Source organism: Melopsittacus undulatus, chromosome 5 (assembly GCF_012275295.1).
Source record: "Melopsittacus undulatus isolate bMelUnd1 chromosome 5, bMelUnd1.mat.Z, whole genome shotgun sequence".
In the NCBI taxonomy this organism is placed as follows: domain Eukaryota; kingdom Metazoa; phylum Chordata; class Aves; order Psittaciformes; family Psittaculidae; genus Melopsittacus; species Melopsittacus undulatus.
In genome coordinates this window covers 64660218-64686206 of record NC_047531.1, presented here as the reverse complement: position 1 = coordinate 64686206, position 25989 = coordinate 64660218, and the positions used below count along the sequence as shown (strand labels likewise).

The following is a 25989-nucleotide window of genomic DNA, read 5'->3' as shown; positions in this document are numbered from 1 at the left end:
AAGTAACTCTACCTCCGCACACACTGGCACAAATGGTTTAAAGAGCAATGTAAAACAGGAGGAAACATTCGTGGTTTAATCTGGTATTTGCAAAAGTAGTGAAGATCAGCAGATAATTGCTTATGGTTTTGCTACTTCAGAGAGGAGCAGGAAACTCAACATCTTCAGTGTAACGTGTTGTGTGTGCTCAGAATCTGCCATGGAAATCAGCTTTTAGCTGACATAGGAAGGAAAAGAATAGCTTTCTGTCCAGGTCCAGTTTTTGGTCCAGGTTTGTACTGCCCAGTTCTTTTCAGTGCCACATACCAATCAGAGTATTTCCTTGATCGGTAAGTATTATAGTTATTAGATTCCAGACGCTCAAAAAAGAAACATTCTTCTGTTACACATTTCTAAAAGGGAAAAAGAAAAGGGTTATTGATACTCCATCGCAAACAATTCTTCAGATTGTTACCAACAACATGAATTAGCAGTAGGTTTGGTTTTAAGAAATTCACATTAGATGTTTCATATTTGAAGAGAGATACAGTTACTGTGAAAATACTGTTAAACACACCTGCAAGAAGAGGAGCTTTTAATTATGGTTTGTTTGTTGTCTTTGACACAGACCAAGCATATTCTAGTTTGGTTTCATTATGTAAGTCTTTGTTCTGATCTGAATTTTAGACAACTCGATGGAGAACCCTGCCCCTTGGCATTTACTGACTTCCAAAACTCAGTAGTTTTGCCATCTCATCCTAGATTATCATTTAACCAAAATGACAAGTGGGATGTAAGAGAGAAGGCAGCCCTTCCCCTGCCTTCCTCACACCAACCTTATCATCAGTTAGATAAATCCTGTGGTAAGTTGCAGCTTTTACCTATTCTCTTCTAATTTTGAGGTTTAACTTCCCTAAAGCTAATTCAAGTCTGTATTTACAACATGGGAAACAGTGGCAAGCCTGTGTCTGTTCAAGGCCTTTCAAAACTCAAAGCTTTAAGAAAAGATCAGATCTGGCACAGGTTTCTTCCACAGAGAGACCAAGCATACTCTAGTAGTGTTTAGAAGTACATCTGTGAAGTTACTCTACTTCTTGAAGTAAGTTTTCAAAATACAACTCCACCTACACAGAATTAACATGCCTTCACACATGAAAATAAAAAGAGGGTGGCTCTTCACACAGTGGGTAGAAGCTGAGCTGTGGAGCTACCAGAGGAAGTACAGCTTCCCCAGATCACATGGATTTGATCACTTTTGGACAAGTTGATGGAAAAGAAATTAACTGAAATTTACTGAACAGATAAAATTACTTCCTGGCTGAGAGGGCCCCAAAGCAGACACTGGCTGGAGGCTGGGAGACCAACGCAGGGCATGACTAGGTGCATCTTTTCTTACATGCCACATCTGATCACCATCAAAGAGAAGACACTCACTGCATACAAACACTCAAAAGCCCCCCATAAGTCTGCCATTAACAACTGCAGCATGATGTACTTTCCGCTGCTCCCTCAGGGTGACCATACTGGAGGTAAAGAGTCTTCCTTTTCAAATGATCCTGTTGCTGTTCACAAGATAACCTGAGACAGGAATTACCTTTTGCAAGACTTTTACACCCAGGTTTTCCTGGATTGTTGTTGCTGCCTAGGGAACTTAAACACACCTGTTTAAACTATGGTTACTATTTAGAGCTGTTCACAGTCAACTGAAAACAGGAACTTTCCAGAATCCACCACCAGGAAACCACATGGGTCCTCTGTACTGAAAACTTAAGAATATGTACAAACAGCTCCAAGTAAGATCTCATCCTATAGAATGAGAAAGACCATCGGTATTAACTGCACCTACCCCAAGGCATATTTGCAACAGCAGAACCCCTGTCAATTCTTCCTTTCATGGGGAATTTTGAGACAAACAATTTGAGACAAACAATCAAACACATTCCATAATACAATATTTTGTTATTAAGTGAAACTAGAAGGTCAAAACGAGCCATATCAGAAGGGAATGTTTCAATTCTTCCATTAAAAATCTGATGGAATAGATACATTTCTGCCCAAATACTTCTAGTTAAAACAGCATTTCCTGGGGGAAGGTTTTGACTAGCTGTATTAACCAACCATTTCCTCCAGTGACCAAACTGGTGAAGATAACCTCGCCCCCAAAACAGCTGGGTCTGTTAGTAAACAGAAAAAATGAAACTGCTAAATCAAAAGCCATATCATTTCAGCATTTTAGCGGATCAGCAGTGCTAGCAGTGATATGCTGCCTGTGCAATAAGTCATTTTGCAAAACCCAAATCAGAACAAACCATAAGGAGAGGTCTCAACAACTGACTAGATGAAAAACAGGACTGAATAATAATTTGCAGAAGGAATTTTGAAAATGTTGATGTATTTATAAATGAAGGACACTAAGCAAATTGATCCTCAACACTGAAAAGTAATTAAAAAAAGAAAAAAAAAAGAACAAATGGGGAAAAGGGCAGAATAGTGATAAGGAATCAAAGTTCCACAATGTTTTGAAAGAAATAACTGAAGTTTTCAGCAGATACGAATTCATGCGCACTGATGACACCACCACAAAGATTTCCAGCATATGCTCTTTCAGAGCTCTCACTGAAACACAACACTGCTCAAACTGAAAATGGAATGCTGGCAATTAGCAACAGTTCCATGAATAAGTTTATAGGCAGAGAGCAGTAGAGGCACAATTGGCCACACACTGTTTGGAGTCACAGTACAGAAATCCTGATGGAAAAAACATTGCCTGTGCTGCAGAAAATGATCATGAAATTGCATAAGTATTATCAGGCTGGCTGAGGAACAGAATCTTTAGAGAGTTTTTACCTACGAAAAGCAAAAATGAAAAGCTGTAGGAAGTAGTATAAGGGCAACATGTTCTACAAACAGAACCCACCATACAACAGTAGGCTGGAAATCCCAAATATAAACACCCCCAGGAGTTTATAACTTTACAAACTGTGCTAAACACCCTGTTTTGACCATTCATTGTTGCTCAGGGTAAGGAGGGCAATTTGAACAGGAAGCTGAATGCCACCACACCAGCACCACAGGAAATTCCCAATTATCCTTTATTCTAGAATAGCACAGTGAAGGACTCCTCACATTTTCTTCAACTGAGCTGTCACACAATACTGAAGTAAATAATGCTGTAACTTGAAACAGGTTCTTTAACTGTACTCACAGGCATAAACAAAATGGGCCTCCAGGAGCCAGTAAAACTGCTCAAGTGTTTTGCTTGCCCTCAGACTGATTTCTCTTCAGTAGAACCATGGGGAACTGCAAGTCATCCTGCAGCCCTCAGTGTGGGTCTTGCATTAGCTGCAATTCAGATGGGTTAGGAATGCACTTTATTGTGAACCCTGGTTATTGGTGGGGACTTGTACAGAAGCTGAGTAGAGCTGAGCTCAGGATACCAAAGCATTGGGATTACTACAAACTGCTGCTCTACTAGTTCTAGAAATTTCTCTGTACTGCAGGTTAGACATATGAATACGAGATTTGCAGCATCTATGTCTCATCAGCAAAATTAACCTAACTGCAACTCTTGGGACTTCCAGATTTATAATCTAGCTCTAGGCAACTGTATTAACTTTCAGAGTCTGCTAAAAATATTGACATTAAAACAGTTAAAAATTAAGCTGATACCAATAAAATACACAGAGTTTAAACTAAAACTTGTCTCTTTAAAGACTAGTATATCTACATTTACATATATATTTAATCATCAGCAGCATTTGTCATTTTAACATATTTTATCATAACTTATAATTTATAATTTTTTAAATTTTTTTCTTCCTAGTTTTCTAGTTTGGAAGTATACATGACCAAAAAAAGCTTGATTATCTACAAAGAAGAAAATGGGAAAACAATACACGCAGATTACTATTAGAAACATAAACAATTTTTTTAATGGCTTTACTTTCTACTTTGAAAGGGTCTTTGCAACCACTTTATGAGAAAGTGACAGGAAAAGATTCCTCAGGGGGGAGGGGAGGGACATTTTATTTTTCATTTGTTCTTGTAATTCCCATCTATATGTGATTGCTATGATTATTCTTCCCCAGAGAGGCCATTCCAGATGAATTTGCAGTTGCTAGATGAGGGCAGATATTCCCATCATCTCATAGTTCACAGACCAACTAATTGACAAAAGTTGTGCAAATGAATCACACACAGAGAATCTGAGTAAGTCCTGCTGAAGGAGATGTTACTCAACAGAGTGAGGAGAGGACCCACCAGTACAGATAAGATACACAGCGAGATAAACATCAAAACGCTGCTGCTTACCAAGGCCAGCAATCTGCCATCCTCCTTCATAGCCAGAAAACGATTTGCACTTATACCTTTGATTGACACCACTCCTCGTTCTTCTGCCTGAAGTTGTAGTCTGACTGTGAACAAAAAAAAAAAAAAAAAGTACAAAAGTAAAATTTCTCAGCCATTGTTATGTTTCAGCACTTGGCACTATGGCTTCCAACCTGCCCCCAGAGAAAGACTGAGTTTCAGCTTGCAGCAAAGGTAGTAAACTTTCTGATCACATTTTTTATCACAGAAAATGCTTATGACAAAATAAGTACCTATTGTCAAATTGGCAACAATATTCTTCAATCTTCACATCAAAATAACTGAAAAACCCATATAATTCCTCCAAGGACCACTTGTGGCACCAGCAACTGCTCACAGAAATTAAGGTTTTTCATGGGAATTTTCTTGCAGAGATATGCCCATGGCAGGGGGGCTGGAACTACATGATCTTAAGGTCCTTTCAAACCCTAACTATTCTATGATTCTATGTTTCTATTTCTTAACATTTACAGAACAGCATCAGACACAAAGTGCACACAGCTTTACAGGGCTAGATCCTCAGTGAGGCGCAAGCCTGGACTGTGACCAAGGCCATTCAAGACCGCATCACTCACAAAATGTTCAACAGTAAAGTGCCAATCATGCATCCAACAAGGGGTTAGAATGAAACAACAGAAACAACTGCAGAAGTTGATGAGAACAGCAAAGACACAAGAAAATGGTGTTATGAAAACACCATTGAAAAGCAATAGTGTTAGGAACATGAGAAGTGGGTTTATTTGAATCAATTACTTTCAAAAAAAATGACCAGTCATGGTTTTTTGAAAATCTGTAATATCATCTCACATAGCTTTCAACTACTGCCTTTGAATTAACACAAAGCCTAAACCAATTTTTCTAGCCACAAATCACATGCAATAGTTCAGATTAACACACAAATGCTTTTCCCTTTGCCTGTGGCTTGTTTCAAGCTACAAATACAAGCCCAAAGTGGCCTTCACCTAAATCCAGAAGAGCTATTTGCTTTTTACCTTCTTTTTAATTCCCTGATTGCTCACATTGTTGCATTCAAAACAACAAATGAATGAAGCCTTTAAGTGGTTACAACAGTAGAGCCAGGAAGTTGTATCTATCCTGCATTTCTGTCTCACCTTAACAGGCGTATCTGTGACACTGTACCACAAAATTCAGGTTTTTCATCCATTAACTAATACTACAGGATGGGGATGGGGAATACTACAACATAAAGACTACACCAAATGCCATAGAAAAATCCACCAGATGCCTTTACCCTCTACATGACTTAACTATTTGTGGCTCAAAAGAAATCTAAACACTGTGGTAGAACTGCAATTTTTCTGGAGAAGCAGAGAAGGAAAAGTATGTATTGTGCTAAACCTCACAGAAGATCTTGTTTTACTCCAATGGTATTTAGAATATCTCCCTCTGAAAACCTATCTTTGATTATATAAAATGTAACTTTAGAAAGGGAAAATCTTTCAATCTTCCAATCTTCCAATACAGAAGCTCATATGAGCTCTTTGGACTGCATGAAGCTTCCTCCTCCATCACAGAAAATATAGACCCATTCCCTGCAGCTCCATCCCACTGAGCCCACTTACACAGGAAGTACAATTCAATCTGATATCAAACACAACCATTTCACTAACAGCAGAACACCAGAAATCTTATTCCCCAAAGCCTTTGGTTTTCCTCTATTGTTTGTGGCCATTATTTCCAGTGAAATCTGCATCTGCAAAGCTCTCAATTAAAACAGAGCAGGGAGAAGCAACCCACATGAGTACTCCTTTTCTGTGCAACACTGATTCATATCCAGAGTTTATTAAACAGGAATTTTTAAGAGCAACTCTACATCTGTAACAGGAAGCAAGATCATGGCAACACAGACATCAAAAATGAAGAGCAGTTGAGAAACAGCTTCTCACATTCTTAGGAAGTATACAGACATAAAAGACTTTTGCCAAAGAACTGCAAGAGCTAAGGAAGGAACAAGCAAGATGTCGCAACTTGGTACTGGTTATGTGGCCATCAGGTGTCCAAACGAAGGACAGGACTAATCTTGTGCAAGACTATCAGTGTTTCCAAAAAACAACCAGACTGAACTTCTCCTTCCTTCAGCTTGCATCCCAGAAATTATCTTGGGAATTAGTTCAAAACATTTTCTATTTGAACACACTTTACAAAGATCTGACCACTATGAAAGCCCAGCTAGAGGAACCAACAGCTGTCCTGCACTCACAAGGATTTGGCCGTTGACTGGCATTAGTCTGTGTTTGTCCATTTCTTTCTTTGGAGGGCTTACAAAAAACAGCAAGACTGGTATCACACCTTGGTGGGGAAGGGCTGATGGGCAATACTCAGACACAGGCTTAACTACCCACCTGCTTCTGTGAAGTATATAGGTTTTTTCTGTTTAATGATGCAGTCTTTAAAAACTTGACCTTTTAAGCCACCACAATAAAGGACTGAAGCAACCATAAATCATGGAGTGAGAACATCTCTTGAGATTCAGATGGAGCTTGCTGCTTGACTTTTTATTGTGGGGAAGAATAGATTTTTGCAATACAAATGAAAGCTTTCTTAGTTTACTTTTGTTGCTCCTAAAGACAGGACTGAAGAAACTCCAACAATAAGAATATGAGGAACATTAAATCCTTAGGATAATTGTTGCAAGCCATCTTTTAAACATTATTTCATCTAATTTTTACCTAGATACAGATATCAGTAAGAGTTGCTCATAAATCCACTAAATAGTATACACAACTGAAGCCATACTAATAGAAATGCTGCACTTTAAAGAAGATAAAATAGTTTCTTATGAATTATGTGTCGCCATTTCAGACAAATAAAAAATTAAAAAAAAATTAAAAAAGAAAACAACCTCTCATAATTCACTAATAACTCCAGGATTCCAAGGAACACAGAAATCTCTGTAGTAATAAAAAGTTAGGTGAAATATTTAACTTCATCCCAGAACCATGTATACAAAATACAGCCCTCCCAATTTATTAAGCCAAAATCAGACTTGTGAACAGCTTCAAAAAACTCCAGTGCAACCTCTAACCCTCTGGGGAAGCAGGAATGTGAAGAAGTGCTCCAGGCAACGACTAGGGGAAAAAGACTTTCAAGATGTGCCCAAGCATACAGTGCTCGCTGCACGCTTAACTAGGAACAGCGGCCTGAATAGCTGGAAAGTAATACAAATTACTGCAGTATGGACCTATGATAGCTTCATGACTTTCTCCTAACAAAAAAAAAGCACAACCAACTCCTATGGCATCATACTGGATCAGAAGTTCAGATTCTGTAAAAACAGACTTTTAGTAAATGCTTTTAAAACCTATAGAAATTTTTGTATAGTTTGGAGAAATATGTGGAAAGTGTTAGTCTTTAAAAATAAAAGGGAAAGGGCATTTTCCTGCAGTTTCAAGATCACTGCCACACTGAAAGCCCCAAAAGCAAATTCACTGATTTTCTTTTCATACTCGATAAGCAGAGCTGGAATAGCTGTGTAAGGTTTTCTGGTTGCAGTGTTACTTTACGGCCTTATTAATGCAATTTGCCACAGCGCTTTGCTGATGAAGATGCCAAGGTACAACACAGCCTTACTAATCAAATATATTTTTACCACGTAGTCATCACCAGAAGCAACAATTTTAGGGGTTTTCTCATTGCAACTTGGTACAGTCAGCCACAAGGGAAACCTAACACTTGACACTGTATCCGTGTCTTTTGCAGCCTTTAGGTGAGTCAGACACAGGCCATCATTTCAGATCTGCTCATAGTACTTATTTTCAGCATAACTGAACCTCAAAACCAGATCCATGAAATTATACTAATTAAGAAGTTTTTAATCCAAAACAGTAGCACAGATTGTTGTGAAACGGGTGATTAACTGAGAGCAAAAAAGTCACATTTTCCGAGTTATTCTGGCAGCACTCTGGGAGGACCCCACTCCAGCGCCGCAGTAAATTCACATTCACAGCATGCCCTTTAACATCTGATGAACACCAAGTGTAAGGCTGTGATTGTTGCTTGGTGGTTTTGCGACAGCAGAGATCCCAGCACACCAAGCACACACCTTGAGGACTGAGGCTAAGTCCTCACAAATTAATGAAACAAGAAAACATCCTAGCCCAATTATAACTTACACGACCTTTATGCACTGACAACTAAAAAGGACTCCATAAATTTTCTACTGCTATTAAGACTCTCTTTTGTGTCTCTTCATAATAAGCCAAGGTATGATCACCTTCCCCTTTTCTGCTGAGTAAGAAGAAATGAAGTAGAAGACGTAAAAGTTTATCTTCATGCCAGGGTAGAAACTCTGATAAAGAAGGATAAAGCTGTATGTTTGAAAGATATAAAAATGCTTAGAAAACGTGAATGTAATAAAGTTAAGGCACTGAACTATAATTCAGGAGATGGATTTAAAACCTTCCCCTGACACAAACCTCTAACACTGTAAGATAAAATTATTAAAGTATCCTTAATAAAACTCTCCTTTGAGCTGTTTCCTTGTTTCTGTGTTCAGCACAACCACAAACCTTCTACTGAACAAATTAATCTGTTAAGAGAATGTACTTCATGGATACAACAACATGGTCCATAGTACTGCAGTGAAGGTTTTCCCAGAAGAAAAGATACCAAGCCCAGAAGCAGCCACTGTACAAACCATACAGTTAAAGATGAAAAAACAAATGTGGCACCATAACAGGAAAGAACAAACACATAAAGACAAAATTCTCAACCCAAAATTAAAATTAATCAATATGTATTTATAGCCTGCAGGACAGAAGGCATTAAACAAATTTTTAACCAGAAGGTAGGTGTTTCAAAGTTACTTGGCTCAAAAGCAAGAAACACCTATAAGTGTTCCCATTATAGGGAAAAGATATACAGTATCTAACAATATACCATGAGCAAATCTCTCCTTGCTTACTTTACCTATGGCATCAGGTGATCCCATCACACTCTTCTCCTTGGAACCATGCTTTCCAACTCCTCTATGCCATAATAAACACGGGAGTAAATTCCTACTAGCTGTGCCACGGTCCTTCTCAGTGAGCTCACCCACACAACAGGAGCACCACTGCCCCCCAGGGAAGATCGTAAAACTTCAGTTTTCACACAGGAAAAACATGCAAACATACAAAGCGGAGATTTTTAATTATGGGTCCAGAGATGGGTTGTTTGGTTTTGTTGGGTTTTTTTCCTCAGTCATTCTGTTATGTGGTTTTCCCCAAGTATTGTAAAAGGATTCCCATATGAAAAAAAAAAAGATAAAAATCACAAGCTGTCTGGCATCCTTTTGAACTGCAAAATGCTTTTTATAGGTAGATGTGTCCAAATCCTGTCTTCAGCTGATGAGGGTGGTGCATACTATTTCCAGAACATGGAATTCTGCATTTTACAGCAGCCAAGCTGAGAGCTCCCTGATCCACCAGGATGCGTGGCAACTTCTGCATCTCAACCCAACAGTCAAAACAGAGAACATCAATGGCTTGTCAATGCTTTTTCACAGCAAGATCAGTGAACCATAGATGAGCCAAAATAAATTCTGTGAAAATTTTCACCATGTTCATTTTTGACAGGACATGCAGGAGTCCTAACTCACCACCTAGTTGTCTAAAATTGTTAAAGCTATCATTAAAGACCATTTACATGTGTGTATAAATATACACAAACACACACACCCATATATCTATTTACAGCCTTCTAAAGCTGTAGGGGTAATCTAACACTCAGAATTTCCAGATTTTATTTTACAGTCATATGTGTTCTTGCTTATAACACCACCTACTTTTTTTTATGGCAGATTATCCAAACAGCTACATTTACCTAAGGAAACAATCACTAACTAGGATAACACCTCACTTTGAGGTGAGCTTGAGTGAACCTACTATGCCTTCCAGTAGTATGAAAAAGGATGGGGTGGGATGAACATTTATTCTTCACACTACATGAAGGCTACGTTAAGAATATGTATTCACTGATGTTTTAGCCGTAGAACAATGCGAGCTACAACCTATCCCAAATTTCCACCAAAACCAGTACAATTTGTGGCATTAAACGATGTTGAACCACACTACAACACTCATCAAAATGCCTGGCAGTCTTCCTTATGTCCCTGTACACTCAGCCTCTCCTAGAAAAGACAGCTGTTCTGTATACACACACAAATGATCATACAAGATGAACCTGGGGTTTTTTGCTAGCTTCTTTTCTATTAACCCAGGAAACCTGCAGGTGCACTCTTTCCAACACTGATGCTCTGGCAGAGAGATTCTTATCAGCATCTGAAAGGAAGAATGACTAAACAGTAGTTTTCCTTTCTGTTGTAAGACATTTTATAGAAGATCAGCTTCAGTGCCACTCCCTAATGTATACGTTAAGCAGGTTCAACAGTTCTGAGTTTGTCTTTTTGGTTGGTTGGGTATTTTTAGATCAGGTCCTCATCCTGTGACATGTTAAATGCAGACAAAACACTGACCACACTGATGTGTTCCTCTCCAGCAGCCAGCAGAGCTCTGTAGGCATGAATTTCCTTAAGCACTCATCTCACTAATGAACTGTGGATATAAAATTATAGTCACATACACGACTATCCCTCTTTCACAAGGTGTATGATCAGGACAGATCTACAAGTTGGAGGCTAAACTAGCCAGGATATTTGACAGAGAGTTAAAAATGGGCACATATTTCACCATTTAGAGACATTTTTCTGAGCATATGGAAGTTGACAAGTGGTATTTAAGAGCATTATGGTTGGCAAGGTTTCAGATTTCTGTTACAAATTGGATCTTCCCTGTCTTTTCTCAAAAGAGCTCAAAAAAGTATTTTCAACACAGTTTTGCATACACGTGGAGAAAAGATTTTTGTGGACAAGTAGCACAACACAGAAAAGATGTTAGCAAATGTGGAGAACACTGAAAACATGTACATTTTCCAAAAGTTCTTTTACCGCCCTGAGCCCTAGAACTGAAAAATTACATGTACAGTGAAAACTCTAAAGTCCATTTGAAGTTCTCCCAATCCAACAAAGCTGACAATGACCCAGACCAAATAAAACTACACTTACTTAAATGGTCCCAAATGGTTTCATTGCTCTGCATCATAAAGGGTTTGGCCAAAGACCTCCTTTAAAACTGGTTTATTTAGAAGATCTTGGCAAAATCTAGCAACTTAATACTTTAGGAAAAGAGAACTACACATCTTGGAAGCTATTCGCTGCTGAGTACTACCTTTCTCGCACACTCCCGGTCGGACATCTGCTGGCAGCTGCAGAGGAGTGCTGCTGCCAGCCCCAGCTTCCCAAGCCCTTTGCCTGGGGCAATCAGCATGCGTGAAGCCATGTGCCATTATTTTACTCATATAGCAGCTGCATTGGCTAAGATGTTCTGGAGCAGTAGTATGCCACACTGTCACTAAGGAAGAGGGAAAGCAATGGTCACAGTGGGGAAGGAAAGGGACAGAAACTTATTAGTTAAAAAAAAAAGAGAGACAAAGAGAAAACAGGAACTTAGACAAGGGAGGATAAGGATGCAGCACGAGGGTGCAGTAGAATGAGGCAATTTCTGCACCTTAAGTAGGTGGAATTTGAGATATATTAGCCAAATGGATTCATAAAATCCTCATTTTTCTACTTCTCCACAAGGAAATGGGAAATCTACATCACAGAAAACCTAAAATAAAAGCCAACCCTCAGATCATGGTTTTGGATACACTTACACAGTAAATAAAGGTATGATTAAAGCCTATGCTATACTTCCACTATAATCTACCTATTAAAGATCCATATGAACAGTCTTCAGTGCACTAAAACCATGAGTAACCAGCCACGGTCAGAAACACACAAAATTCAGGTCAGAATTTGGCCCTTACCTAGTCCAGGCTCCTGCTCAAGGGGCTCCATAGCTTCACATGAAAAATCCTGCTGTTCACTGCTGCCAAACACACATGCTATATCAAAGCTCACAAGGGTTAACCCATGTTTCCTGCTGTCACACATGTAAGGCATAACAACAGTGCCCTGCACACATGTAGGTATGCAGAGGCTGCTTTTGTGCTCTGCAGAGTTTTCCCACCACAACAAAATGCTGCTCCATGGGTAGTGCCACACAACCTGGATATCGCCCTTCAGCACCTACACTCTCCCCTGCAGGACACCAAATACCACCCCAAATACCCCAAGACCAGCCAGCATCACTACACCACCTATAATCTTCACACACAGCTCTTTGTTGTTCTGCCTCTCACTTAAATAACCTGCTTCAAACAGCAGGAAAGAGAAGCTCTTTTCATAACTCTAACTTCAGTATTGACATTCTGCAAGAATATGACATTAAATACAACATTTTACCAACAGGACTCTGGGCTCAAAACACTGATCACTCAAGGCTCCAACAGACTTTTTTGAGTCTGTGAACTTCTCAACAGCAAATACATACCCAGATCCTGCAACTAACAGAGCAGCTCATAGACCCTGAAAAGAGCAGAGGAATCTGATGGTATTTCAACACATTTTCAGTAACATACGGACACTGCATTTAAACTAAAAGGATCATTAGCAAAACATCTCTAACTCAGTTTACAAGAAGGGAGAGTTTATGTACCCCCTGAAAAATTCCAGACTGCACGTCTCTGGATCAATGACTAGTGTTACTGCAGTCTCTGCTGTGGAAAAGCTAAACCCCAGCCAAATGCTCAGGGCCCATTTCCAACATATTTGCAGAGGCCCTGTAAGGAAAATCCTTCCATGAGGCCCCCAAATGACACTGTGGTGAAGCTGTTGCCCCAGCTCTCTATCACTCGTCCTCCTGCACCTCCATGCCCACAGAAAAAAACAAAATAGCAACCATTTGCAGTCCCACTGATACAGAGGTGGACCACCTCTGGAGTGAATAAGTATCAGAAATGCAAGGAAGTTCATTTAAAAAGGGAGGGACAATAAGAATCAACAATGCTTTGCTAAATGCAACACCCTACAACCAAATTCCCACTCCCACATACTCCAGGGCTGATGTTGGCTGATTCCTTTGTGCTTGGAGGCAATGTCTATTCCCAGCCAGGTGTCCAAGCAAGACACACAGTTGAGTGTGCTTGCTCCACACCTAACACAATAAACCCTCCCAAACCCAAGGGCTGGCTCATCAAAGATACACATGCATGTGCACACACACAGAGAAATTAATACCCCATTTTGGCATTTTCAGAGCCAAAGCTGCCTGCTGGGCCAGATCCAAACCCCAGCCTGTGAGCTCGTAATGCCCACTGTAACTTATCTCAAGGAATTGGAAATATCTTTGGCTCACCCTCTTCCACATCTAGTCTCTGACACTTTTCTCAAAGACACATTAAGCATATGAACATCTTCTGCTAATTGATAAGCTTTGCACTGACATATGAGGCGACCCCAGTTTTGAGACAGCAAACAGAAAACAGCTCTGCTCTCTTTCATACACTCATCATAAAGCAACTGTGCCATCACCACAGTTGAAGTACTCCTAAAAGCCAGAACATGTGGGGAGAAAGGACAAATAGATATGAAAACCGGCAAGCAAACCTCAGCAGGAGAGGTGGTCTTTAAACAAGCAAAAACCACAGAATAGCAACAAAAACAATCAAGCAAATGAAGTGTCACACTGAGAAATAATGAGTCACATTCCCATACAAAGGCACAGTTCTTTGCTTTTGCGTGACAACATTGTAAGTGTATCTTTTTCCTTTTTGCCAGCCAGAGGCATAAAACCACTCACAGACAGACTTAAGGTCTTTAAAATGTAAACATCTACAACAAAAATACACACTTTGGAAACAGGAACACTTCAGACAGTTCCGGTTACACTTAAAAGCAAATCCAAGGTTTTAAATTGAATAATAACTTATCTAACTGTTTAAATATCAACCCACTAACCTCGTCTACCACATTAACATGGACATTCACAGATTTTAAGAGGTTCTCATCATTTTAAGTAGTACAAATACCTAATATAATAATTTTTTTCCCTGTTCAGGTTCTCCATCTGTTCTCATTTATATCTTGACCTTAATTCCTACAAATCTCCAACACCACCTAACACATACCAATCAGACTGGGAATCCTCTCCAGGAAACACTGATGACCAAATACACACCATTCTCAAATGCTCCCTAGAAATTTCATATAAAGGACAGTAAAGTCATCCTGCAGAAAATCAATTTCAGAATAAGGTGACATACAACATTTCTGGCAACAGTCTGGCTTAGTGCTCTTTGCCCATTTGTCTAAGTGTAAAACACAATTACCTTTCTCCATTTCACACAGCTTGCATAAACCTGTTGAACAAACTTCATCAGGTCCTTTAACATTTAAAAGCACTAGAGTTTCCATATTCTGCTTACAAAACACAACTTGGGTTATTTTGTCCTGCTGAGTAAGTAAATAGTGGTTGCTTTGCATTACACAAGGATTTCAAATGCCAAAAACTGCAAGTGCACCATCATATAAAACTCTTCTCAGTTCCTAGCTGCCACACTGTTTGCAGTCTCTTTGTCAGTGCAGATGAGCTGACTGAACCATTTACAGGCAAGAGGGCAAAAACAAGCAGAAAAAATTATTGATTTTATCAGAGAAGAACTTTGTTCATTACTGGATACAGGTAATAAAGCCTGATATCCAAGTTCCCAATACCTTTATCCTCAATTATTGATTCAGAACAAAACTTGAGGGTTTCCTTATCCAAGCAATGAATATATAGCTTTTAGAACTTTTTCCAAAGGGCTTTTCTTAACAAGCATAAGTAATTCATCATGTGTCTTTAAACTGCTTTCACTCCATTTAGTATTCCCTAAAGTAAATTGCAGAATAAATGCTTCCAGTTGTTCACCTCTAAAACAAAGCTGATGCAACTGTTTAGCCAACGTAGTAACATCACTGACTAATATCAGAAGATGCATACAGACCCTGCAGAATTTCAGTTCTTCATGTTTACCATGCATTCACTAATCTCTTTGTAACTACAACCTGGTTTTCACTTGCAGCAAAATAAACATATATGAAAACAGGGACAACCTGAGATGAACACAAAATCATCAGTAAAAATTTATAGAAGGTATTTTTAGTGCTCCTTCTTCACATACAACTCACACAACTATTCAGTAGTACATAGTGTTTTAGGGCTGTAACTGATGCCGGGGCAGTAACAGATTTGATGAAATGAAAGGAAAAGGCTGCCAGAACAGTGGTAAGAAACTGCCAACCCATAGGCTTTGTAAGCCTAAGTGTCACTGTTGGAAGGGGAAAGCTGGATTTTAGAAATGCCAAGAATTTCAACAGTCTAAAGCACAGTGATGAAAGAGGAATTGTGTCAGGCACCCAGAGTGCCAGGGAGAAGGCAGAGAAGACAGAAGTAGGAAGAAATAACAAGCTGATAAGGAGGAGTTCCTATGAATTATGCTGTCCTTTAAAGCTGATTGCTCTTAATCTGGCCAGAAGGTTCAGAGACAGAAATTGTGCTGGTTTTGTATTGCCTCTGTCTACAATACCAAAGAAAGTTAATTAATCACCGAATCTTTAATCAATATTTTTTGCAAAAAGTAAAAAATAATAGTAAAAATTCAAAATCCATACACACACACACAGAGTATTTCACCTGTGCCTGTCCACCTTGTTTACTGCAAAAGACAACATGCAGCCCAGAGACTTACTTCATCCCACATCTATTTTATCCCCTTCCATCAAGCTGAGTAACCACCCTATGCTGATATTTAAATAATGCATCCACGGAGGAACAGCATGAGCTCCAGTGAAGGACAACAGCTGTCAATAACTGCTGACCCAGAATAGTAGTGAATGTCTTCACAAAAAGGCTCTGATTTGCTTCTGAATGCAGCCTCACCTGAGCATTAAGAGTTCTTTGTAAGAAACCAAATTCCCCTAACATCCAAAAATAAAATGCACTATTCATTCTTAGACTTTCCCTCAAATATTTGAATAACACTTTTCGGTTTTACACCTCCCTGTGATAACTCTGAGGAGGCAGACAAATACACTGTAGGACCCAGCCTGTATTGGGGAGACAAGAACTTGGGTCTGCGGGACCACAGAGAGATGGATCAGGCTGAAGTCACTTCCCCAACCTCCAGCTCTCTGAATAAAATCCCAGTGCTTATTCTGAATGCCTTGAAACCAAGCTAAGGGACATGAGCACTTTCCTGACAACAAAAGACAAGACTTTACAATCTGCAGCTTGGAAGAACCTACCTGGCTCTCTGCTGTTTCAGCCAAACCATTACTAGTATTAACTATGCTGGTTTAAATCTGTTTGCTGCTTTAAGTCTCCACACCACTCCAGACTTCACTGCAAGAATGTGCTTCTAAAGTATGCCACGGCTACAAGCGAAAGCAATCACAGCCTTACCTGATGCCACATCAAATCAGCAGGGAGGTCAGACATCTCTCACTCCTAACAGCATTTTTTCCTAATATAGTATCACATAGACAATATGGAGCCATCCTACTAGAGCTTTATCACTGAAATTCAGTTTTATTTTGAGACACCTTGCTCTGCTTTTTAATGTCAAAGAGTAACAGTTTACAATCACAAGTACTAGCTCTAGCACAGAAAGGCTAAACACTCTAGAAGACATCACTTCTTCAAGCAGTTAAAGCAAGCAGAATGTTGGGACTGAAATAAATTAAAACTGACAACATGGGGTAGTTCTGTAGACCTCTTCAGCTCTGAGGAATTCCTGCATTTCTAAGGACACAAGCACAGTATGTCTTTTCCTCTATTTTCCCAAGTGAACTACATTGCCATCAGCAAAACATCCACAGTGACTGTAAAAATCTGTAAAACCACAAAATGAATCCTTCGTATTTACATACTCAGAGGCATGGCCAGGCGCACATTTAGCTGTTCTTCTCACTTCCTCTATTACACTTGGAGAAACCTGATGAATTGAATCCATATGCTATTTCCCAGACACTTGCTCAGCCCAAACAAGTCTGTGCAGCAGGATACCCAGGTGACTTCTAAGCAGAGATGACAATATCTCCTCGCACATCCTGTATATGGTCCTCACCAGCTGCTTCTCCACACTAAAAGTGCTCTTATTTTTGTATCCATCTATGTTACCACAGATATCAACAGGACCTCATGAAGTATTGCACAAACTACTCTACAGGTGTGGTCCTCTACATTCAGAAATCTCAATCTCATTAGTGGTCTTCCCAGAGTTGTGGGACTGTATTAACACTAATTGTCATATGATCCCAAAATTACTATTCTAACCTGAAATGTAACATAGGTAACAACCACATGGACTCTCTCTGTTCATCCTCTTCAAGTCATCCGTCAAGGAAGACTCTGTATCTTGTCCTGCGTTCTAATGGACGAGGTGGTTCAGGATGTAGTACCACAAGACAGGCAATGACAATTGAGCTGATGGTAGCTGATGTATGCTAAGAACTGCCTTTATTGACAAAAATATACCACCACAGAATGGCAGCATAATGTCTAATAAAACATATAAAGCACAGTAAGTTTGCAGATGGACATCAGGTCAGCCTGAGATTAGAGACAAGAAAAAGACTGCAAGCATTTTCAAGCTGTAATCCAGATATCTATCCTTGATTTTACAAAACACATCATCAGGCAGTATTTCATAGCCATGAGTATCAGAATTTTGTGACTTTCACATTCCAGCTGAAATGCTAATGATTGCTGTTTTTCCGAGATCTGCTGAAGTCTCGCCAGAAGGTAAGAGGCAAGCTAACAAGCTCCACAGCATAAGAACATAACTTCATCACATGAGCACTGCAAACAAATGTCTATGGACTCTAGTTCCTACTTCACCCTTCCCTAGTACCCTTAGTGTCTTTCTCCTTTGAATCACTCAAGCGATGTGGTTTCAAGCTCTAAAAGTCAGCCATGAGTGATAGGTTCATAAAGCATCACTCAACCAGAAGTGCACCATGACAGTTTCTGCAAGACAACCTCCACCCTGTTTTGTAGACATCATCTCGTTTATACTCTCAGACGACTGTATCAGACTACAGTCAAAATCTGGCCCTACGCTGAACAAACAAAAAGCTACATAAGATAATAATCCTAAAATGCCACCAGTACCCCAGGGAGTCACTCTTTAAATATTTTTATTGAGAAGTTAGGGGGCAGCAGAAGCAGCAGACAGGAACGCAATTTACCCATATATTGTCACAAAACTCCCTGCTGAAAATGATAGATGTTGATGGGTTGCTTTATTTTGAAATGCTCTGTCTTAAACAGAAACTAATAAAAATAAAGGCTATTAATTCTCTATCAGAATTGAAATGCAATCTCATTACTAACTTTCAGACTTCAAAAGCCATGCCATAAAAATTTCTAACAGCACCTGGTATAGAGACTCAATTCAGAGATTTCACGCAAGTGTGGACTTTTTTCAGTAACAGCAACTTCAGCATTCGCAGGATAAACTTTGCTTCAAAACTGGATTGTGTTAAGGTTATACAGTCCATTTTGGTTTTACTAAATAATTGCACATAACATGCTGGCACTGACAGTCAAAGAGCTGCATTGCTTCTTGGGTTGTTAACCAATTTGGTATAATCAATCACCTCTCAAGTATTTTGACCCAACAGATGGCCAGTGAAACCAGGGCAACACTCCCAAAACTGCTAAAAACCATAATAATCTAAACACGAATTTCAGGCATCTCTTACGAATACAGTCTTCTCTCATTCACGCAGAAGTTGTGGATGGATTAATGGATTTAGTTCAACCTCTTTAACAAATGAGGAAACATGATAAAATGTTTTCCAGGGAAATAAAATTAAGCTCAGAAAAACTCTCAAAGAAACTCTTGTTACATGTTTCACATTATTGTTAGCAACTTTCAGTATATGAAAACATGAATAATTCTTTTTTAAAACTGCTTGCCATGTAGGTAATTTGGGGGAGTTGTGTAAAGATTACAGAAATAAAACATAACTGGAAAGATTATAATTTAAAATTCAGGTTGAGACTTCGATTAATTAAATAGAATTCTGCACAAAAAAATCCAGAAGGTCCCATTTCTTTTAGCAAATACAGCAGATGTATGCATTCTGTGGAAACTAGACACAAGAGCAGCACATTTTTTTGGGGTTTATCTGTGAGCACCTTTTGAATTCTGTGACAGTTAATTCTACTTCTGAAACAGGTGCTATGTTTCTTCTTGCCCATTTAACTGTCTGTGCACTTGGCACCTCTCTTGGAATCCGAACCTGCTTTTATTACAACAGATCAATCTGAATAAACTTTTAAAACTCTTTAGTAATATACATCCAACACAAATAAACAAAAGAGAACCCATGGGTTTCAACTAACTGCAATTTAATCTCTTCATCTATGACGTCAAAAGAAATCATTATCTTTAAAAACATTACTAACATAGTTCACCTTATGTAAAATGCTTTCAAATAGGTTTCTACCACAGGATAAACTTTTTCTTAGAACCAACTGCATAAATTTCAACCATTTCTTAGTTAAATAAAACTCACTAGCAGCCACCTGATCTCATTCTTTTGATGAACAATTCAGGAACATGTGGCTCCATTTTACCAAGATGACAACTAAGAACCTTCGTTCTGACTTCACTAAATCTCTCACATGCATCACTGCAGTTTTTACCAAACATTTTAACGTGCCCACATAAGGGGGGCATAAAGACAGCTTTTGCAAGAATCCAGATTTATGTGACTTTCTCCACAATTTCACTGTATGCTGTGAAACTACTGTATGTTGTGCCTTATTCATTCATCTATGGCTGTGCAAGGGCTTTTTTCTGTAAGTAAGAGCATATAAGTATCCACAAGAGTTCCTGATTTCTAAAGTCTGTGAGAGGCTTTAAGGGCTAAATCCTGCCCTCTAGAGTACCTGCGGATGGTGGTGCCCTGGGAACCTTCCGCACTCTCCCAACAGCCATTTCCAAACTGGGCAGAAAACAGCTGGGAGAGACAGGACAGTTCACTGCCCACCAGAGACATCTTGTATTTGCCTTGCTCCATGTTCAGACTCACTACTCGGTCACACACCTTTGGGGTGGGTAACACTCACTAAAATTGGGGTAAGAGGATTAGCAGACATAATGACAGATGTGAGAGCATCCTCCCCTGAATAGCACCACTCAGTGTGCCCAGCCAACACAGGTGTCTGTCCGTCATTTCATCAATTTACCCTGCTGGACCACACACAAAACAGTATTTCTATGACAAAATAAGCAGAAGATGCAAAGAAAGCACATGCTCAACTTTTTTTTTTTACACAGGGGCTCTCTGCTACCTCATTCCCTAAACCAGCTACATCTGAGAGCCAAGAGGAATTTCTGTGTTGACCATGTTGTAGAGAATTAGTATTTGGCAAACCAGTTAAGGTCTGTGCAACAGATCAAAACTAATGTAAAAATAGTCTGTTTTCAGGCACATCTGTGGAACACCAAAATAGGATAAATCTTCCAAGTCCTAAGTAACTTAAGCACTTATTTTAAAAAAGAAAAATAGGCACCAGGTACTGAACCTTCACAATAAAACACTTCCTGACATTTGCTCAAAGTTGTCTTTCTCAGGATCACAGGAAGTTTTCTTCCATTCACATGAACAGCAATCAGATTTCTATCTTCTTGACTAAGGTATATGCTCTAAAAGTCTGTATATACTTCAGTACTGCCTTTTCAAAACTTTTACAGCATAAGCATTTAAATGTTGTGTATGATAAAAGTAAAAATCACAACATTAACAACCACTTATGAAAGAGACATTCTTAAGAAGGAATTTTCCTGGACCAGTATTAACCTATTTTACATTTTCTTCAGATACTTGTAGACGAGTAGCCAGGTACTAAGCAGGAAGAAGACATTTTGGACATCTGCAGGCTTGATAAAAACTCTCACTGCTGAATCGTTTCCAAGTGACAGACTACGTAGCCTTGTCACCTCATTAAAGAGCGGACAAGAAAAGCTTGGGATTCCTTGGATGCCTTGGTTTATGCTCACCGTGAAATAAAGCTGCCTCAGAAATTATGGATATATATATGCCAACCAGTCCTCAGTGAGGCAAACTGTGTAGGGAACCAGCTGTGCTATGAGACATTCATTAAAATGTATGGATAAATGTTCCCTTTCCATTTCCCTTGCTTTTCCCCTTGACTGGTACTGTAACCTCTTTGAGGCAAACACCTCTGGACAGTTTCTAAAAATCTTTCCAAGAAGACTGTTCTCTGTACGTTTTCCAGGGCAAAAATCAGAAGGTGCTGATCAACAACAACCATGACGACAAAAAGGCAGACATGGGTTTTTTTGTTTTGCTTTAAACAGCAAACTCTAAGAAAGCAACTTCTGTTCCTTGTTTGTCCGAAACATACCTCTTCAAGGGAAAAAAAATAACAGAAGTCCCCAGGGTGTGTCCAAAGGGGCACTTCTCTGAAGTCACTGTACAACACACATCAGATGTGGCAATACTGACCATGTAAAACGTATTGTCCTAGTTTATAGCTGTGTGAATCATATATGATTCCAAACCTCCAGCACACAGGATGCCAACCTCCATTCCCAATTTCACTAACAACACAATTACAAATAAACCAAGGTGAATGGGGTGAGAGTAAAATAGTCAAAACTCTCGATGCCATGACATAAAAAAGACCATTCAATTCGACCAAGACATCCCCTACTACTAGAGACAGAAGGGAGCAGAGTAAGAAAGAACATGGATGGTGGAGGTCTGTTTACAGAATTAGACTTTGGTCTAAAACGTAAGCAGGTAGTCATTTGCCTTCTAAAATAACAACTTTCTGAAAAGTAAAAATGAGGATGTGATAATCAAATGCTGCTTTATATAATTAATTCATAAGAATAGCAGCTACCAAAAGAATCACTCCTAACTGTCCTTTAATTAGATATCTAAACCAAAATCCCTGCAGTCATTATATTTCTTTTCCCACAACCATCTTACAAAACTTTTTACTTAATTAAGAACACCATGAGTAATTTGAGGTGTGTATTTCCTTTGTTAATTTCTTTTTTAAAGTCCTCTCACATAGTTGCAGATTTATTGCCATCTGCCATGCCAACGTGACCTGCCAGGCATACCACAAGATTTCACAGGGACTTCCACAGAGCAGCACTCACCAGGTCAGGGTTCAGCATCGTCAGATTTGTATTGAATGACCTATTTACAACAAAGATGCAAAGGATGTGAATCGTGTAATACTGTAACAACGTGCCTTACTGATGATTCAAGCACTGATTTCTCTACTTCTCAGAAGTAAGAGTTCTTCCACGAAAAAAAACAACAAACAAAAAACCCACAAAAACAAACAACCCCCCCCCCCAAAAAAAAGAAAACAACAAGAAAAAACAAACAACAAACCAAGAGCTGTCTGATAATGGGAAAAGGAAAGCATGACAGCAGGGGATAAGGGAGAAGCTCAGGCACAGTAGCACTCCTAGGCATACTTGTCACAAGTGAATCCCACCAGCCCACCAGCCCTATCAACCTTACAAACTGCTCTTTTTAAACAGGGATTTTCTGGGGATGACCAGACAGGGCTAACCTGACGGGTATCCAAGGAGCTCCCCAGCAGCAGACTCTGCAGCACAGAACAGAGGCTGAATCACTTATTTATAGCTTGGGTTTTCTTTACCTGTTGCAACAATCCACTAAAGATGAAAAAGGGCAGGATAAAGAGAGGGGCTTTAGAAAGACAAGTGCCAAAGGAAAGAGAGAAGAATTCTAGTGATCAGATAATACTGAGAAGGCAGAGAAGAGAAAGTACAGAGGCAATATGGAGAGCTGGAAAGAAATTGCAGCAAAAATAAAGCCGTAGAGCAAACCAGAGAAACTTGAAAGGGAAAGAGTGAGGCAGTACCACCAACACCAGAAAGATTTTAAACCATAATTCCCTACTGGGAATTATGAGAAATCAGTTTAAAAAATTCTAGCACTGATAAGGCTTAACAGGAAAAAAAAAAAACATATTAGATGGACTCCAGAACATAAAACTAGTCCCAGTTTTCCTGACAGTATAATAATAAAAAAATGTTAGAAGGTGGAAAATGACTGTGGAGGAGCTCTGTAATGAAGAAAGACAACAACAATGAACCACTCAAGGTGGCTTGGCCCAGTCAGGTGAGTGCAGAACAACATGCACCACAACTAGCATTTTTCACCGCAAAATGCAGAGTGCAGAATGAGGCAAGAACCTGATATCCCTGGCAATGTCCAGAGTCAGCATCAGACTTGTATGTCCCCAGTCCCTTTGGAGAAAATTTCCAGCATATTTTCATAGCTACTTCTAGGAGCAAGGTGACAAATTTGCTGAACTAGTGAGAGTTATTTCCTGTAAGAATTCCCACATTTCCAAATACAAAAGGTGAAATCACGCTGAATATATTACTGCACACTTTCCAGCACAGACGTGATCCTGCACAGTAACTGACTGGTATGTGTAAAAACTAAACAACTTACCTGTATAGTAAATTAACACTTTGCTTTAGGCATCAACATTTGTAAAGTCCACATGCAACAATATACTGCATTGTACTGGCAATGTATTTTGTTACTACTTGCACAACATCAACTATGCTTCTCTTTAAACCAGTACGTGAGAGAGAAACGCAAATATATAGGACCAAGTCTGAAAGCTTTCTGTAACTTTTCCTAAGAATACTCATTGGCCCAAAAAAGGATGCTAACTTCCACAAAATATACTGTTCCACATGTATCTTCAGCCTATCGCAGCTACAATATTTCTACCAAAGAGTCACAAAATAAAACAGCCTCAGAATGAAGCCCAACTTGGCAATACTGTTACTTGGGAACAATCTGTTACAGTATTTCTGTGGAATCCTTGGGAAAAGCTTCTTTGTAGATGGTGAGTGTCCAAAGCAGAAAGTAATATTTAAGAACCTTTAATCTGTCTTCTCACTTCCTTCTCATGCTCTGACTTCAGTCCCATCTGTGCATCTATTACTCAGAGCAAAACAAAAAAATTACAGTAAGACATTTCACCTGTTCTTTAGGTCGAGTGCCTGCAGGCAGGCCACTGCCTGGTCGAGGTGCACACATTGTACAACAAAAAGTTTGCTCAAACCAGGACTTCCATTGGGACTATCTATCTGAAAGACAGCGATACAGCAACTCCTTGTACCAGTTTTGAAGGAAACAGCTAATAAACACTTCAAAAACTTGCTGCTACATCCACAAAAACTCCATGCTGAGTACTCTCAAAATATTCTGAGGCCTGCAAAAAGGAATTTTGCTCTTGGGAGAAGGAAGAACCTGCGTCTGTAGGAGCAACCAACCCCATGCTTCCTGAGAGAGCGCCTGTGGCAGAGCGGGCACTGCATAGGCCATCTTGGGTCACGGACCCTTGGACCACACTAACCACTCAACCCATGGGATGTGTTCCTAGCTCAGAGCCACTTCCTCACTCAAAAGATCAGGTATTAGGGGACAAACTGCTTCTGCTGGAACCTCTAGGGTTTATTTTATCTGTATTTTGTCTGCTATTAACTACGTTTAAAAAAACAAAACAAAACAAAAAACCCAACACATGATGCAGTGTTTAAAGCCCAAAAGGTGTTTCGACAGTACTCTGTTATAAATCCTGCTTCCTTTAACAAATTTACACCTCTATTCCTAAAAGTACTTGTATGTTAAGAGTACTCCTATTCACGAGAACCTACCCACGCTGGGAATAAACTTCTACCTTTATGCCATTAACGTCCTTATCAGAGACGAATAAAGCAGTCGAGTGCCATTACACACATTTAAGAGCCGTGCAAACCAATTTAGACACTTTCAAGCACCTGAGCAAACCTCTGCGTGTTTGATAAGCTCTATACCGCGGCAGGTTGAATGAGTTTGCACAGAGACATCCACCCGGTGCCGATGTGGTGGTACTTGACCATGGGAAGCCCGGCATGATCTGGAACCACCACCGTTGACACACGCCTGTATGTACATACGCACAAACCGCATGCCCTCGCATAGGCACTTTTATTTATATATGAGCAGACGCGTGTTTACGCACGCTTTCTAAAGCAAAGCTCGGTGCCGATGCGTCAGCAGGGCGAGACGGCCCGGCGGGACACTCACTGTGAGGGTCGCTCTTCTCCCGCACGCCGTCCACCCGGCCGTCGGGATTGATGCGCAGGAAGAAGCCGCCGTTCTTGCAGTAAAGCCGCTTGGGGTCCTTGAAGTGCCCGGGGGGAAAAGCGCCGCTGCCCCCGTCGTCGGGCAGCGCCGGCAGGGTGGTGATGCTCCCCGTCGCCGCCATGCGCCGGGCCCCGGCGGTGCCCCGCCGCCCAGGACCCCCGCCGCCTCCCGCCGCCAGCCCCGGGCGGCCTCGCCCCCTGCCGCTGCTGTCCAGCCTCGCCTCTCCGCCGCCCGCCCCGAGCCCTGCTCGGCGCGGCCGAGGGTCCCGTCCCGTCCGGTCAGCTGGAACTGCGCAACGGCGCTGCCGGCAGGCGGGAGGGAGGGAAAGTGAAGAAGGCGGGCGGGCAGAGCTGACCACGCCAGGGACAAGCTCCCCGGCGGCACAGAACTGTCCCCGCAGCCGCCCCGCCCCCGGCCGCCCTCCCCCCCACGCCGGGGGCCGCTCCCTGCCTGTGGCGGGTCAGCGGGCGCGGAGCGGCCCG

The 25989-nt window shown here is 40.3% G+C and overlaps 1 protein-coding gene across 1 annotated transcript; it reads right to left on the bottom strand.

Moving 5' to 3' along the window:
- Positions 1-140: 140 nt before the first annotated feature.
- On the bottom strand, positions 141-25719 carry FGF2 (fibroblast growth factor 2). Its single transcript, XM_005143005.3, has 3 exons — positions 25448-25719; positions 4291-4394; positions 141-392 (listed from the first exon to the last, which is right to left on the bottom strand). The coding sequence occupies exons 1-3, from the start codon at positions 25626-25628 to the stop codon at positions 207-209; spliced, it is 471 nt and encodes a 156-aa protein (XP_005143062.2). The 5' UTR covers positions 25629-25719; the 3' UTR covers positions 141-206.
- Between the last annotated feature and the right edge of the window lie 270 nt (positions 25720-25989).